Source organism: Bubalus kerabau, chromosome 1 (genome assembly GCF_029407905.1).
Source record: "Bubalus kerabau isolate K-KA32 ecotype Philippines breed swamp buffalo chromosome 1, PCC_UOA_SB_1v2, whole genome shotgun sequence".
NCBI lineage: Eukaryota > Metazoa > Chordata > Mammalia > Artiodactyla > Bovidae > Bubalus > Bubalus kerabau.
Genome location: NC_073624.1, coordinates 183,181,993 through 183,198,272, shown reverse-complemented (window position 1 = coordinate 183,198,272; position 16,280 = coordinate 183,181,993). Strand labels below are relative to the sequence as shown.

General features: G+C 51.0%; 1 protein-coding gene across 3 annotated transcripts in view; it reads left to right on the top strand.

The window, feature by feature from the left end:
- COL5A3 (collagen type V alpha 3 chain) overlaps window positions 1-16,280 on the top strand; it is a 44,717-nt gene that overhangs the window by 15,383 nt on the left and 13,054 nt on the right. For all 3 annotated transcript variants that reach the window (XR_008701564.1, XM_055544199.1, XM_055544189.1), the window contains exons 20-47: window positions 573-617; window positions 729-782; window positions 967-1,011; window positions 1,876-1,929; window positions 2,059-2,103; window positions 3,245-3,298; window positions 3,400-3,444; window positions 3,582-3,635; window positions 5,347-5,391; window positions 5,501-5,554; window positions 5,692-5,799; window positions 6,221-6,274; window positions 9,861-9,914; window positions 10,855-10,899; window positions 11,078-11,131; window positions 11,256-11,300; window positions 11,709-11,762; window positions 11,854-11,907; window positions 12,152-12,205; window positions 12,340-12,447; window positions 12,624-12,713; window positions 13,066-13,119; window positions 14,190-14,297; window positions 14,392-14,499; window positions 14,592-14,645; window positions 15,292-15,345; window positions 15,960-16,067; window positions 16,144-16,197. Coding sequence is in view for 2 of the 3 variants with exons in the window: in XM_055544199.1 (XP_055400174.1) it covers window positions 573-617; window positions 729-782; window positions 967-1,011; window positions 1,876-1,929; window positions 2,059-2,103; window positions 3,245-3,298; window positions 3,400-3,444; window positions 3,582-3,635; window positions 5,347-5,391; window positions 5,501-5,554; window positions 5,692-5,799; window positions 6,221-6,274; window positions 9,861-9,914; window positions 10,855-10,899; window positions 11,078-11,131; window positions 11,256-11,300; window positions 11,709-11,762; window positions 11,854-11,907; window positions 12,152-12,205; window positions 12,340-12,447; window positions 12,624-12,713; window positions 13,066-13,119; window positions 14,190-14,297; window positions 14,392-14,499; window positions 14,592-14,645; window positions 15,292-15,345; window positions 15,960-16,067; window positions 16,144-16,197 (1,755 nt within the window). In the remaining variant the exon portion in view is untranslated. The remainder of the gene's footprint in view (window positions 1-572; window positions 618-728; window positions 783-966; window positions 1,012-1,875; window positions 1,930-2,058; window positions 2,104-3,244; window positions 3,299-3,399; window positions 3,445-3,581; window positions 3,636-5,346; window positions 5,392-5,500; window positions 5,555-5,691; window positions 5,800-6,220; window positions 6,275-9,860; window positions 9,915-10,854; window positions 10,900-11,077; window positions 11,132-11,255; window positions 11,301-11,708; window positions 11,763-11,853; window positions 11,908-12,151; window positions 12,206-12,339; window positions 12,448-12,623; window positions 12,714-13,065; window positions 13,120-14,189; window positions 14,298-14,391; window positions 14,500-14,591; window positions 14,646-15,291; window positions 15,346-15,959; window positions 16,068-16,143; window positions 16,198-16,280) is intronic.

Sequence of the window (16,280 nt, the reverse complement as noted above, 5' to 3'; positions counted from 1 at the left end):
AGTTTGGAAGCAAGTTAGGGGGTGGTTTGGAAGCCAGAAAGCCAGAATGAGGGAAACAGAACATTCAGGAGACTGGGGGAGGGGTGAAGGTCTGCACTGGATTGTCAGGAGGCCCCATCAGGGGCTCAAAAAGACAGATGGAGAGTTGGGGGTTAGTACTAGAGTTCCTGGGCTTTCCCTATGGCTCAGCGGTAAAGAATCCACCTGCCAATGCAGGAGACATGGGTCCAATCCCTGGGTGGGGAAGATCCCCTGGAGGAGGAAATGGCAACCCACTCCAGTATTCTTGCCTGGGAAATCCCATGGACAGAGGAGCCTGGAGACCATGGGGTCAAAAAAGAGTAAGACTTGACTTAGAGACTAAACAACAACTAGAGTTCAGAGGTGAGGCCCGGGACTGCAGGTCCAACCTGGGGTCACAGGCCTGAATTTCAAGTCATGTACACCCAGCTGGCTGGATTCTGCCACAAGTTCTGACTCTGAGATGCCCTGGAAGGGGCTGCCCAGATGAGGGAAGGTGATTCTCTGAAGGTTATACCCTTGCCTCTCCAAGTGATGCCATTTTCCCACAGGGAGCAGAGGGACCTCCGGGGCCCACTGGCCAGGCGGGGGAGCCGGTGAGTATGAGGGACCCCTGGACTGCTTGTCTGACACGGAGGAGGGAGGCAGGCCTCCTTGGGCCTCAGAGCAGGGATGCTGGAATAACATTAGCTCCCACTTCCTTGCAGGGCCCCCGAGGACTGATTGGGCCTAGAGGCTCCCCCGGACCCCTGGGACGCCCGGTGAGAACGTCACTGTCTTTCTACATCCCTGTTTGTCCTTTCCTCACCGTTATCTCCTCTGCATGTCCATTCCTTGCTGCTTGGCTTCTCTGCCCACTCACCGTTCCCCTTGTGCCTCTCAGTGTCTCAGACGCAGGCTCCGCCACGTATGTCTGCCCTGGTCTCACACCCTCTCCTCCCCCAGGGTGTGATTGGAAGTGATGGTGCTCCAGGTGCCAAAGGAAATGTGGTACGTGTTCCAACTCCTGATGCTTGCTTTCTTTCTTTATCTTTGGCTACACTCAGTCTTTGTCGCTGCACGGGCTTTTTTCTAGTTGCAAGTGGGGGCTACTCTCTAGTTGCTGTGCACAGACTTCTCACTGTAGTGGCTTCTCTTGTTGCAGAGCACGGAGGGGCTCTAGGCGCACAGGCTCTAGGTCCATGGGCTGCAGTAGTTGCGGCACGGGGACTCCATAGCTGCGGCTCCCAGGCCCTAGAGCACAGGCTCTATGGTTGTGGGGCACCGGCTTCGTTGCTCCTTGCCATGTGGGATCTTCCCAAATCAGGGAACCAACCTGTGTCTCCTGCATTGGCAGGTGGATTCTTTACCACTGAGCCGCCAGAGAAGCCCCACCTGATGCTTTCTTTTAAAGTAATGAATGAATTAAAGTTTCGTTTGGGCTGGGTTTTCATTACTGGGCACAGGCTTTCTCTAGATGTGGCAACCCGGGGCTACTCCTCACTGTGGTGTGTGGGCTTCTCATTGCAGTGGCTTCTCCTGTTGCAAAGCATGGGCTCTAGGCACACGGGCTTCAGTAGCTGGCAGCTCGTGGGCTCTAGAGTTCGGGCTTAGTACTTGTGGTGCATGGACTCAGTTGCCCCGCGGCATGTGGAATCCTCCTGGACCAGGGATTGAACCCATGCTCCCTGCATTGGTTGGTGGATTCCCATCCACGGTGCCACCAGGGAAGCCCCCCTGATGCTTTCAGACACTCTGACCCTATGACCACCCATATCCTTGTCCACTCCCATGACCCTTTCCCTCATTTCAACTTCACTGACACCTCAACACCACAACCTTTCCAGCTTCACAGAAACCTCACTTTCTCCCCAGGGTCCTCCAGGAGAACCAGGCCCCCCAGGACAGCAGGGAAATCCTGGGTCCCAGGTTTGAGCTATTTTTCCAATAAGCGGGGGAGGGGTGGTCCATGAAGGTCATAGACCATTCCTAGCTTCTCCAACTTCTGCACTCACTGTCCTTTTCTAATGCTTTTCTTCTCTTTTAAAATATCTCCAGGGAATCCCCGGCCCCCAGGGACCCATCGGCACTCCTGGGGAGAAGGTGAGTGACAGCTCTATGTTTCCCTCCTCCCCCATCGTCTTCTTCCTTCAACTCTGCCTGCAGGAAAAGCTTCCCATTGGGCCCCTTTTGTAAGCCATGGATAATGATCAATTGCAGCAGTCCCTAAACAAGCCCAGAGTAACCAAGTGTCATTGTTGGAGAAGGGCTGATGGTGAGAAATAGACCTCCACCGAGTTTAGAGTACAAGGGGATATTATCAAGACACGGGGAACCTCTCAGAAGCCAGAAAGTATTACCAAGATTCATGGGCCAAGAAATCCTTTTCTCTGGGGTCTTGCAGTGTCATCTTTGTTCCTCTGCATGTCTGTTTCCATCTCCCCTGAAAGACAGGATTCTTTCTATATACATCTTGAAAAGGCAAAAATGTTAGTCGCTCAGTCACGTCTGATTCTTTCTGACCCCATGGACTGTAGCCCACTACGTGCCACTGTCCACAAGATTTTCCAGGCAAGAATACTGGAGTGGGTTGCCATTCTCTTCTCCAGGGGACCTTCCCAACCCAGAGATCAAACCCATGTCTCGCGCGTTGCTAGTAGATTCTTTACCATCTGAGTCTGTTCTTACTTCAACCCTGTTTCTACACAATCTTGTACTACTCTGTCACTATTTCAGTTCCCAGCTCCTTAGGATCTTACAGTTTCTTTACCCAAACCCATCTGATCATAGTTTCTATGAGACAATGTGTCGCTGCCCTCAAAATTTCAGGAGAGAGTCTAACTGGCTTAGCTGGGCCAGGATCCCCCCCTCTGGACTCATCAACTATTTGCAGGACATAGAGGGGTCACCACATGCCTGTGTAGACCCACCACTTTTTGGTGGAACTTTGGGTTGAGGGGACTTCTAAAGGAAGGGATCCCCCATCCCAGCATGTCTGTCACACTGTTTTTATATCCCTTGCCTGAATTCTCCCAGAAGCAGAGGCTTTCTGAGGCACAGAGAGGGGAGGCGGCTTGTCTAGGGTCATACAGCAAGTTTGGAATTGCTGAGAATAGATTGCTTGACCAGTAGGATCTGCTTTTTCTCTAACCTTGAGGTAGCTGCATGTCTGAGCAGGGATGTTCCTGGTGGAATGCCAGGCTCTGAGACGCTGTATCTCTCCCTACTTTTCATCTTCTTTCAGGGTCCCCCTGGAAACCCAGGAATTCCAGGCCTCCCAGGATCTGAAGGCCCTCCGGTGAGAACTAGATTCTGGGAGAAAGAGGAAGGAGAAGGGGGAGGCTTGGGAGTTTGGATGGCAAATCAGGTCTTTGACAACTCAGAACGTCTTTCTCCCAGGGTCACCCAGGTCATGAGGGCCCAACAGGAGAGAAAGGGGCCCAGGTAAGTGACCCGAAGAGGGGCTGATTTGGGGATGGGGGTTGGCAGGCAGGGCCAGGAGTCTCATGAGAAGAGAGATGAGGGCTCTGGGAACACGGAGGGGGAAGAACAGGTTGACACTGATCTTATCTCCATCTCAGGGTCCAGCAGGGTCAGCAGGCCCTCCGGGCTATCCGGGACCTCGGGGTGTGAAGGTAAGTGATGCTTGGGGCCTGCAGTTAGGGCTGATTCATCAGCACTGACTTCGGGAAGCTGGCTCCATCAGACACTTCTACAAGAGTGTGAGAGAGGAATCAGCCCGCCAGCCAAGGTGCGGTGGGACTGGCCCTATGCAGTAGGGTGTGTTCTACTTTGAAGCTGAACAGCCAAAGGGTAACATTACAGCATAGTTGCCACCTTGTAGTTGAGAATAGTTAAACCCGTTACAGGCTGAACCCATTTCACTGTTAAGCACACACATCACATCCCCAGGTCAACACATTATAATCAAGCAGAGGGTTGTTTTAAAAGCTCAAATAGATAGCCAGTGGGAATGTGCTGTTCGATGCAGAGAGCTTAAATCAGTGCTCTCTGACAACTTAGAGGGGTGGCATGGGGTGGGAGGTGAGAGGGAAGTTTAAGAGGGAGGGGACATATGTATACCTATGGCTGATTCATGTTGATGTATGGCAGAAACCAACACAACATTGTAAAGCATGTATCCTTCAATTAAAAATAAATAAATTAAAACAAACAAAAGCAACAAAAACTCAAGCCAAGAGCCATACAATCTACAAGCCTAGAAGTGCTAGGACCAGTTGAGATCTGTACTGAATAGAGATTTACTGTTGACCAGCTGTAGGGACATTGTAATTAAAATCTGTGTGGTAGCTAAGTCCAGTTACCTTGTAGCCAAGTACAGGTATCCATTACCTGTAGTCTAAGAACAGAGTTTGGTTAGTCTAAGAACAGTCTAAAAGCCAGCTCCTCACATTTTTGCATTGTAGACAAGCTTCACCCTATAACCAAGGAGGTGTAGTTATGTTGTAGCTGGCCATGAAGTCCTGTGGGTGTCCAAACTCAGAGTTCCATTCAAAGTCAGGCATGGTTTTCTGTATAGAGTTGAAGGCTATGTTTTGGCTGAGTCTAGTTACACCATAGCCATGGTCAGAGAACAATTGTGGTCAAACTCGGTTACATCATGGTCAATGAATTGCCCTGTGGCTAGAGACAGTCATGATATTGTCAAAACACATAGTTATATTGTATCCAAGTGTAACTTCATTGTAGTCACTGAATTCCATTATAGTGTGTCTCCCTGTGGCTGGAAACAGTCATGCTATTGTCAAAACATAGTTATAGTGTATCCAAGTACAATTTCATTTAACTCACTGAGCTCAGTTACACTGTAGCCAAGTGCAGCTTTTCTTATGGCCCAAGCCAAGAATTTGGTGTGAGCAGCATCTGGGCTTGCACTGAGCAGTCTCACTGTAGCCAAGCACAGACTCTCCTTGTTGCCAGGCACAGAGTCGCACTGTATCCAGCACAATGGGAAACATTCCTTCGCCTTTAGAATGAAGCTGGGTTCTGGAATGTTCATCCTTTTCCTCCTGCCAGAAGGAACTGTGGACACAGTGTCCCTAGGAGATGGAAATCAATTACTTGGAAATTTGGCCTTCCCTTCACACCCCCACACAGATGATCTTGGGAGGCTGCCAGTGAGAAGGGGCGGGGGAAATGCAACCTCTTGTACACCATACTAGCAGATGATGGGACAAGATAATTTTCTCTGGGGCTGCTCCCCACCCCCTCCCTCTAGTCCTGCATCCTCTTGGGACTGTCCTGGCTGTTTCAGGGCAGAGGACTGAGTTCAGGGCCCTTCTTAAGTGGGGGCAGCATGGGGACTGAGAGCTTCTTTCTTTTCAGGGTACCTCTGGCAACCGGGGCCTCCAGGGGGAGAAAGGAGAGAAGGTAAGAAAGAAGCGGATTCCTTGGGAGAGGGGAACCCTAATAATGGGGCTCTGACTCTGCCCCTTCATGAAAACCTTGACTTCTGATCTCTGTACTGTCTTCCACCCAGGGAGAGGATGGTTTCCCAGGCTTCAAGGGTGATGCGGGGCTTAAAGGAGATCGGGTAAGATGATCTCCAAGGGAGGAATCTGGTGAATCTGGGGGACTTGGGAAAAACAGTGAGGAGGTGGACTGGGGCAAAGACAGGGGGCAGGGGTGACAAAGAAGGACTGATATCAGGGTTTCTCCTTTCTGTTCCAGGGGCAACCCGGACCTCCAGGTCCTCGGGGAGAGGATGGTCCTGAGGGGCTAAAGGGGCAGGAGGGGCTGGTTGGCGAGGAGGGTCCCCCAGGCTCAGCTGGGGAGAAGGTGAGTGGACCTGGTCACCCCCCTCCAGTCTGTCCCCAGCTTCCTGCAGTCAAGGTGTTCCCTGGCCCTTTGCCCCCAGCCTTCTGTCTTTTTATCTCCAACTTTAGGAGGCTCTCCACTTCTTCACTTCTGCAGCTCAGCATGATAGAGCAATGCAATGTACTCTATTTTATTTATATCCCATAACCACTATAGGCAACAGACATTTTTATCCCCATTCTACAGACAAGTAAACTGAGATTTGGAACGGTTGAATGAGCTGTCCAAGGACATGCCCCTAGCAGGCAGGGACCAGGAGCTGAACCCATGTTTCCCTGGATCCCACTCTCCTCCCTTTGCCACCGTGCCCCAGCCATCCTGCCCCTCCCCCACTGACCCCCAAATTGCAATCTCTGACTTTTTCCCTACAATCTCTCTGCAGGGCAAGCTTGGCGTGCCGGGTCTCCCAGGTTATCCAGGACGTCCAGGCCCTAAGGTCAGATGCTAGGAGGCAGGTGGTAGGCAAGGGTAGGGTTTAGAGACTGATTAACATCTGGGGTTCTAGGCTGTGGTCTGGAGGGTGTGAACTGGCCACCTCATGGGGCACTGAAAATGTAAGATGTGGGCTTTGGCATCAAACTTAGGCTCAAATACCCAACCTTATCTGCTAAGTGGCCTTGGGTAAGTCACTCCTCACCTGCTAAGTGACCTTGAGTAAGTCACCCCCTAATACCTGCTAAATGAACTTGAACAAGTCTATTGAGCCATTTTTCTCAGTTGCAAAATGGAGATACCAGCAGTAGCTACCTCATCAATTTGATTATAATAATGTTGATGATTTTGGTGATAATAAATCTGTAGGACCCTCTTACTGGTATGATTGAGGTTGGCTCAAACAAAAAGTCAGTAAAGAGCAGAATCATAAAAAACATGCAGCTTACATATCTCGAATTAATTATAACTTAGAATGTATTTATGTAAAAATGTACATTTGGCTGCCAATATGTTGATGGATGAGGCTATTGGTAAGACGTGTCTTTCTGCCTAAGCCACACCCGTATTACATCACTGATGATTTGTAGTTTTTGTTTACATAAAGTGGAGCAGAAAAATCAAAGACATTTGGAAGAAATCTGAGCACAGAATCCTCGAGTTCCATACTTTTGGCGCCTTGTTCTGGCACAGTTATCTTGCGTTTGTGTGTCCTAAGTCTCTTCGGTTGTGTCTGACTCTTTTCAATCCCATGGACTGTGGCCCGCTAGTCTCTGTCCATGGGCTTCTCCAGGCCGAATACTGGAGTGGGTTGCCACGCCCTCCTGCAGGGGATCTTCCCGCCTCTAACCCGCCCCTTACCCAACCGCCCCCACGTTCTTGACTCCGCCCCTGGCGCTGCCTCTGAGACTTCCCTTTAACCAGGGCCCTGCATACCCTGGATGCCCTGCCTGCGTGCATGCTAAGTGGCTTCAGTCATGTCCGACTCTTTGCGACCCCACGGACTGTGGCCCGCTAGGCTCCTCTGTCCGTGGGATTCTCCAGGCCAAGAATACTGGAGTGGGTTGCCAAGCCCTTCTCCAGGGGATCTCCCAGACCCGGGGATGGAACCCGCCTCTCTTACTCCTGAGTTGGCGGATGAGTTCTTTACCACTAGCGCCACCTGGGAAGCCCCATAGTTATCTTGCCCATGTCTAATTTGACAGTGATTTTTTAAAAAATTGCTTTCCTTTATGTTTAATTTTTTCCATTTCTCTCTCTCTCTTTCTCTTTTTTTTTGGGGGGGGGGGCGGGGGTTGAACTCTGCTGTTTGCAGGATCTTAGATCCCAAGACCAGGAATTGAACCCAGGCCCTCGGCAGTGAAAGCTCTGAGCCTTAACCACTGAACTGCCAGGGAATTCTTGTCTTTTCCATGTAACTTTGATTTTAGAGATATCTTTCTTTTCCATTTCTGCATTTCATCAGTTTTCATAAGCTTTCATTAAATCACATGAGTCCATTGGCAAGGGTAACTGCTATAAACAGGTTTGGAAATTAACTCAAGGCACCAAAATTCAGAGCAGAACTCAGCCTGTTGGAGCAGGAATTTCTGGGAGTTCAAAGAAATTCAAAGGCTCGTAGCCAAGGCTGAGCAGTGTGCCTTGAGCATCAAGCAATGAACACATTACAGGAGGCCTGATGTATCAGTTAAGTTGAAGTCAGTTTTGGGTTGCTAGAATAAAAATGCCTTGGACTGGATGTTTTAAACATAGAAATTTGTTTTGGAGGCCAAAAGTCTGAGATCAGAGCGCCAGCATGGTTGGATTCTGTGAGGGCTTTCTTCCTGGTTTGTAGATGATCATTTTCTGTCTTTGTCCTCACATAGTGGAGGAAAAGGCCCTGATGCTGGGAAATATTGAAGGCAAAAGGAGAAGGGGGCAGCAGAGGATGAGATGGTTGGATGGCATCACAGACTCAATGGACATAAATCAGCAAATTTTGGGAGATAGTGAAGGACAGGGAAGCCTGGCATGCTACAGTCCATGGGGTCACAAAAAGTCAAACATGATTTAACGACTGAACAACAACAAAGGAGAGAGGGAGGAGCCAGAGAGACAGACAGATGGAGAGAGATATAGTCTCTTTTCTTTAAAAAAAACCTTTTTATTTTGTATTGGGGTATAGCCAATTAACAATGTGATAGTTTCAGGTAAACCAAGAAGGGACTCAGTCATACATATGCATGTATCCATTCTCCCCCAAACTCCCCTCCCATCCAGGCTGCCACATAACATTGAGCAGAGTTCCCTGTGCTCTACAGTAGGTCCTTGTTGGTTACCCATTTTAAATATAGCAGTGTGTACATGTCCATCCCAAACTCCCTAACTATCCCTTCCCCATCCTTCCCCCTGGCAACCATAGGTTGGTTCTCTAATTCTGTGAGTCTCTTTCTGTTTTGCAAGTAAGTTTGTTTGTATCATTTCTTTTCAGATTCCATATATAAGGGATGTCATACGATATTTCTCCTTCTTTGTCTGACTTACTTCACTCAGTATGTCTAGTCTCCTCTTCTTATAAGGACACTAATCCTATTTACAAGGCCCCTACCCTCATGACCTACTTAGTTCCCAAAGGTTCCACCTCCAAATATTATCACACTAGGGATTGAGGACTCAACATGAATTTTTGGAAGACACAAACATTCAGCCCATAGCAGTTACTAATTGCGTGAGTAATAATGACAGTTAACATTCCTTGAATTCATACTATGTACCAAGTACTTTGTAACAAAAATAAAACTAAACAACAAAAAAATAAAACTAAACAAGACACTTTCTACACATCTCCCATCTATCCTAACCAGAACCTTGTTCATATCATCCCAGGCTACAAACAAGGAGACTGGTGCTCAGAGAGGTTCAGCCATTTGTCTAGGGCCACACAGCTAGTCCAGTGATGGATCTAGGATTCAAAACACAGTGAGGGGTGAGAGGGGATATTGGAGCCTATGATGTCTTCCCCCCAGGTCAAGGGAGGATGCCTCCAAGATGGGCAGGAAAGCAACTACTGGAGTCAGTTAATAAGTATTGAGTAAGTGCCCACCATATGCCAGGCAGGGGGGATTAGGACCAGAGCATTATGTCCTAGTCATTGAATAACTAAGCAGACAAGCAAGGTCATTTCAAGACAAATATTATGAGGGAAACAAAATAGGAAAATGTGTTAGTGCGTGATTTGAGGATGAGGTGGTCAGGATGGTGGTGGGAGGCTTCTTGAAGGAGGTGACATCTGAATGAGATCTAGATGAGGAGGGGATCTAAGAAGAGAATTTTAGGCAAAGGCAGACAGTGCAAAGGCCCTGAGGCAGGAATGTACTGGTATGTGAGTAGCATTAAAGGGGCCAGTGTGGCTGGAAAGGAGTGAGCAAGAGGAGAGAGGTGAGGATGCCTGAGGGCTGTCTTGGAGGAGGCAGGGTATGGAGGGACCAAAGAAGCCTCTGGAATCAGTGACCTGGAAATGCCTGAAAAGATGGGATGGCCAAATGGAGGGCTAACATTGCCCACCACCCATTCCTCATCTCCATTTCTTCTCTCTCATCCTCTTGATTCAGGGATCTATTGGCTTTCCAGGACCTCTGGGACCATTAGGAGAAAAAGGGAAGCGGGTGAGTCATGATCTAGGGGTCAGGGGGGAGGGGGAGGGGAAGGGCTTGCATGAGAGGAGGAGTGTGTGTGGCTGTGCGTGACAGCAGGTGGGACCCTAGGCAGGTGTGTCTATGCCTGGAAGCACTGTGTGCACACACATTGCCACATGCAATGCAGGGCACATGTAGGTGATCCCACCTGGCACTACAGCATGTGTGCCCATGTGTCCATGTGCATCCTACATGCCCTTCAGTGCAAATCAGATGGGGCCTGGATGCTGCAGCCTCGGGGCTTGTGACTGGGTGAACAAGGGCACCAGCTGCATGTATGTTGTGTGACTGTGGGCATAAATGCACGAAAGGGCATGTTGATGTGTGTGAAAGAATAGGGAAACACACATAGGTGTATGTGTTTCTATGCACCTGAGGGATTGTGTACAGATGCATGCATTGTTTGGCTATGTGTGCACTGCAGCTATGTAAATGGATATTGTGTATATGCACCCATCATGTACACTACTGTGTTTATCAAGACCGTGTCCTCACATGAGCCCATGTACATATGTGTTTACTACATTGGGTAGATACATGGGCAAAGAACATATTACCCAACAAGCTCCATGTGTCATCTTGAAGCTGTGGTCACCCCTTGCGTGCCATGGTGGCACACAATCCTGTATGCATACCATGCAGCTGTGATAATGGAACAGGTGCCTGTGTGAGTGAACATGCTTCTAGGTGTGGACCCTGTAGGTGCAATCCTAATATAACTGGGTGTCTGTCATCTCTTCATAGTTGGGTGTGTAAGTTGTGTTTATGTATTTGAGTGAGTGAAAGGCTTGCGAATGAATGCGAGACAGACATCTTTCCAGGTCTCTGACTGGGTGTATTTGTGTGTTTCTGTCCTGTCTTTGCACTATCACCACCTTCTCCTTCCCCCTCACCCCAATTTATGTTCCAGGGGAAGGCCGGGCAGCCAGGCCTGGAAGGAGAGCGGGGACCACCAGTAAGAAAATGGGGACAGGGCCAGAAAGATGGGCTACGAGGGGAGAGGCGGGTGGGAAGAGAGTTTGGGGGATGTCGGTGGTCCTTGGGTGGTCACAGAGGGAAGGGACCCTAAGGACTCGGCCTCACTTCCTGGCTCCCCTCCTCTCCCTCCTAACCTTTGCTTCTTTTCTCTTCAGGGTGCCCGTGGAGAGAGAGGGCAACCAGGTGCCACAGGGCAGCCGGGCCCCAAGGTATGGAGAGGGTGGGTGGCCAGGTACCCCCATGCAAGCCTTCTGGTTCAGGCCCACCAAGTCCCTCCCAACACATCCCTGTTGAGTTTATTCTGCAGCCTGAGTCTAATTCATTCTATCCTAGGGTGATGTGGGCCAGGACGGAGCCCCTGGGTTCCCTGGAGAAAAGGTAAGTGAGTGAGTGTGTGTGTGTGTGTGTGTGTGTGTGTGTGTGTGATTCGGGGGGGGGGGGGGAGACAAGCCCAGAAGGTAGGGAGACATTATAATGCAGGATGCAGAAAGAGCCTCTGATATCCGAGAGCTGTGAGTTCAAGTCTTAACTTTGCTGCTCACCTGCTCTGTGACCTTGGTTGAGTCACCTAACCTCTGCCTCAGTTTCTTCCTCTACCAAATGAGAATAACCACAGTCCCCCTCCCAAAGGGCTGCAGTGGCAAATGAAATGACTTCCTGCAGGTAGAATGCTTGACCCTATGTCTGGCCTGCAGGAAGCACCCAGAATGCTTGTCATTAGGTGGGACTCAGATGGAGGGGGAGGAAAGCAGAAAGGATGCTCTAATGATTCTGCTTCCGTTTCAGGGCCTCCCAGGTCTGCAGGGTCCTCCTGGGTTCTCCGGACCAAAGGGTCCTCCTGTAAGTCAGCATATCCTGCTGGGGGGAGGGGGAGCCAGGCAGTGGGGAAACTCCTTATTGTGCTTCAGCGCTCTCATGCTTTGTCCATCAGGGTCTCCAGGGAAAAGATGGGGTACCTGGACACCCTGGACAGAGAGGAGAATTGGTGAGCAACCCTTTGACCTCTGACCCTTGACCCCATTGGGCTCTTCATTTCTTCCACTCCATGATATTTTTTTTTCATTTATATTTTATTAAATTTTTTTTTTTTTTTGCCACATCTTGTGGCATGTGGGATCTTAGTTCCCTTACCAGGAATGGAGCCTGCACCCCTTGCCGCAGATGCTCAGTCTTAACCACTGGAGCACCAGGAAAGTCCCATGACATCTTCTTTCAATGTTTCTCCTCAGGGTTTCCAAGGTCAGACAGGCCCACCTGGACCGGCTGGTGTCGTGGGTCCTCAGGTCAGAGTGGCCCCCACAGGTCTCCCCAGTTTTGCACCAGTTTGGGGATATTTGAGGGGAGGGGAGATGGTGATCCTAGACAGAACCACTACCCCAGGCCACCTCCATTCAAGATGAGCCTTCTTCCTCTCTAGGGAAAGACAGGAGAAGCAGGGCCTCTGGGTGAGAGGGGGCCCCCAGGGCCCCCTGGACCTCCTGGTGAACAAGGTCTTCCGGGCCTGGAAGGCAGAGAGGGGGCCAAGGTGAGACCACCACCCCACGGGACATCTCGGTTGAATGACCCCAAAGATCCTGGAATGGCCTTACTGTCATCTCCAGGCTCAGCATCAGCCCTGTGGGGGAGGGGACCCAGACTCACAGATTGAGGGGAGACGCCCCCTCCTCCACAGTCTGACTTCCCTCCCCTGGACTCCTGCAGGGGGACGTGGGACCACTGGGACCCCTTGGGAAGGAAGGGCCACCTGGACCCAGAGGTTTCCCTGGTCCTCATGGAGCCCCCGGGGACCCAGTAAGTATGGTTTGCATGTGCCTGGCTGGGCTGTGAAGTGGAGAAAGAAAGGGGGGCTTAGGAGGGACATGGCCATAGCCTCCTGACCATGGAGGAGGAGGGATGGATCCCTGAACCTCAGTGCCAGGAAGGGGGTGGGAACTCTGAGCCCCCCAGAGTAAACAGAGAACCTGGGAGCACTTTGGGGGGGTCTCTCTTTCTGGGGAAGCAAGTCATGGGGGCTTATGGATCTTAGTTTCCTGACCAGGGATCGAGCCCAGACTCTCAGCAATGAGAGTACAGAGTCCTGACCACTGGACTACCAGTGAATTACCTTTGGGGATCTCTTGACTATGAATCATCTCCTCCTCAGGGACCAACTGGTTTAAAGGGTGACAAGGGCCCCCCGGGTCCTGTCGGTGCCAACGTAAGTGTAAATCCATCTGCTATGGTGGGTGGGCAGGGTGGAGGGGTCTCAAGATATCTGGGAAGCTGGGTATGGTCCTGATCATGTTCAGCTATTTTGGGAGCCAAAGGGGCTTGAGTCACACTCCTCTCTGCCACTCACTGGCCAGGCAGTCTATCATTCCACCAGCCTCAGTTGGTTTGTCTGTAAAATAGCCCCATCTCTAGGTTGTAAACCTCAATGAGATGATCTGTCTGACACATACTTACTTGCATGCCAGATCTCACCGTTTAAATGTGGGCCCTAGTTCCCTGACCAGGAATCAAACCTGTGCCCTCTCAATTGGAAGGGCAAAGTCTTAACCACTGGACCTCAGGGAAGTTGGACATGAGCCCCTTTAAAAACCTCCTTTCTTCTAGAGCTTACTACTATCTAGTCAAGGAGATAATGGATCAGCGGCGGTGAATGCCACAAATCCAAATAACGCAAACTAGTGGGGAGCAGGGGAGCGCCCTTAAAGAGTCTGGCCACAGGACTTTCCTGGAGGTGCAGCGGTTAAGGCTCCGTGCCTCCAATGCAGGGGGTGCTGGTTCAATCCCTTGTGGGGGAACTAAGATCCCACATGCCACCCTGAGGCACCAAATAATAAATAAAAAAGCTGACTAGGGAAAGTCTCCTGAGAAGATGACATTTGAGCTGAGACCTGAGGAAAGAGCCATGTGGTTGGCTAGCAGAAGGGTGGAAGAGCATGTGCAAAGTCCTGAGGCTGGAGGAAGCAGTGAGGGGGGCCGTGTGGCTGGAGGGAAGTGAGTAGGAGGAGGTGAGGGCAGGGAGGAGATGGGGACAGGTCGCGCAGGGCCTCATGAGCTGCCCCGAGAGCTTTTATTCTCTAAGTGAGGTGGGAGCCTTGGAGGGCTGCGAGCAGAGGAAGTCACGTGCTCTGACTTGGATGTTGATAGCGCCCTCTGGCTGCTGTGTGGGGAACGGCCTGGATTGGTGGTAACTACCTAACTCAGGCTGCTTGCAAACCCTCCAATAAATGAGATCTACTGTTATTGCTATCATTCCTGACCCTCCACCCCTGTTTTCAGGGATCCCCTGGGGAGCGTGGTCCTGTAGGCCCAGCAGGGAGCATTGGGCTTCCTGGTCAAAGTGGAGGCCAAGGCCCCGTGGGCCCCACAGGAGAGAAGGGTTCCCCGGTAAGTTCCTGCCCCGTCCATTCATCCCCAAGAACCAGCCCTCCACATACCAGGACTGCATTTCTGTCCTGACTCTTTCTACTCCCCCTAACAGGGTGAACGTGGCGCCCCTGGCCCCACTGGTAAAGATGGGATCCCCGGGCCCCTGGGTCTTCCTGGACCCCCTGGAGCTGCGGGGCCTTCTGGCGAGGAAGGGGACAAGGTGAGAGAGAGTTGAGGCAGAGGGAGGGGCTGGGGGAGGACAGGGGAAAAGGGAGGCTGGGTCGTCCCTCATCCCGTTTGTTTGCTTTGCAGGGAGAAGTGGGTGCCCCCGGTCACAAAGGCAGCAAAGGTGACAAGGGAGATGCGGTGAGTGGGGACCCCAGAGAGGGAGCTGATCTTTGGAGAGGGGTAAAAGGGATATTGAGAGGATGGGCAGGGGGGTGGGTCACGGGGTTTCCTGCCTTCTTGAGCCCCATCTTGACACTCAAGTAACAGAAGTCACTTAAGCTACCCAGAATCAAGGGGCCAACTGCGTTCCCAACTTCCCTCCAGGAATTCAGTCTCAGCACCCATCACCCGGAAGCCAGCTCAGTCCTGGGAAATTGATGGGACTTTGGGGCCAATGTTCTGATGGGCCAAGCTTATGAGAGATGCTGTGTCTGGTCCCATGAGTTGGTGGCTAGGAAGACAGGGTTGTGGGGAGAGAAATGCAATTTTCTAGTGGGGTGGGGAGTGGACAGGGGTGCAGTGATTGATGTCGCTAGTGTTCCCCTTCATCTTTTTCCGTTTTTTTCAAAAAAATATTTATTTATTTGGCTACAGTGGGTCTTAATTGCTGCTTATGGGATCTTTGATCTTCGTTGTGGCCTGTGGGATCCAGTTCCCTGACCAGGGATTGAATCCTGACCCCCTTGGGAGTGCAGAGTCTTAGTCACTGGACCACTAGGGAAGTTCCCCACCTGCGACCTTAATCTTAAACCTGAGGGTTTCTTGACTCTGTTCCCGCCTCCAGGGCCCGCCTGGACCAACAGGGATACGGGGTCTGGCAGGACACCCAGGCTCCCCGGTGAGTACTCCCAGCTTTGTGGTCCTCTGGATCCCTTATGGGAAGGGACAGTGTTCTCCACTGGGACTCAGGCTCCAGTTCAGCCCTAACCCCTACCCCTTCGTGTCAATGCTCATTTCAAACTCACCCCAGAATCTGACTCACTGACCTCAACCCTCAAACTCCATCACAGCCCTAATTTTAACGCCCTAATTTTAATTGTGACCTTAACCTCAATCCCAACTCAGACCTTATCTTCACATCTAACATTAGCTGAACCTGACCCAGTCCTACCCTTGACCCCAGTCCAGACCCACCCTCCAATACTAACCCCAAACCTGAGCTCCAATTCTGAATTTACCTCGGACCTGAGCTCAAGCCCAACCCTACCTCTCAACCCTACTTGGACCTTAATTGACCTCAGCTTGACCCTGACTCTCTTGAGATGACCAAGACTCATCTCAAAACTTTGACTCAGTCCTGGATTTCATTCCTAAACCCTGACCCTTAACACCCAACCCTGACCCTCCCCAAACTTCATTCCAACCTTGAACTTCCATCCTGACTTTGACCTTGAACCTAACTCCAACCCTTGACACAGACCGTAACTGTGTCCTGCCCTGTCCGCCTTCTAGGGAGCAGATGGGGCTCAGGGACGCCGGGGACCCCCAGGCCTCTTTGGGCAGAAAGGAGATGATGGAGTGAGAGGCTTCCCTGGCATGATTGGTCCTCCTGGCCTACAGGTGGGTGTCTGAGTTTGAGGGTATGGCCTCTGGTCCTCCCCACTTTGTGCCCCAATTTTGCTTCTTTGCTCCACAGGGGATGCCAGGCCCTGCTGGAGAAAAGGGAGAAGTTGGAGATGTAGGGTCCATGGTATGAACTATGGGGGAAATGGGAGGGGTGGTGGGGCAGGGTTGGCCATCAGATCGATTTGGGGGGTCATGGGGCACATGTGG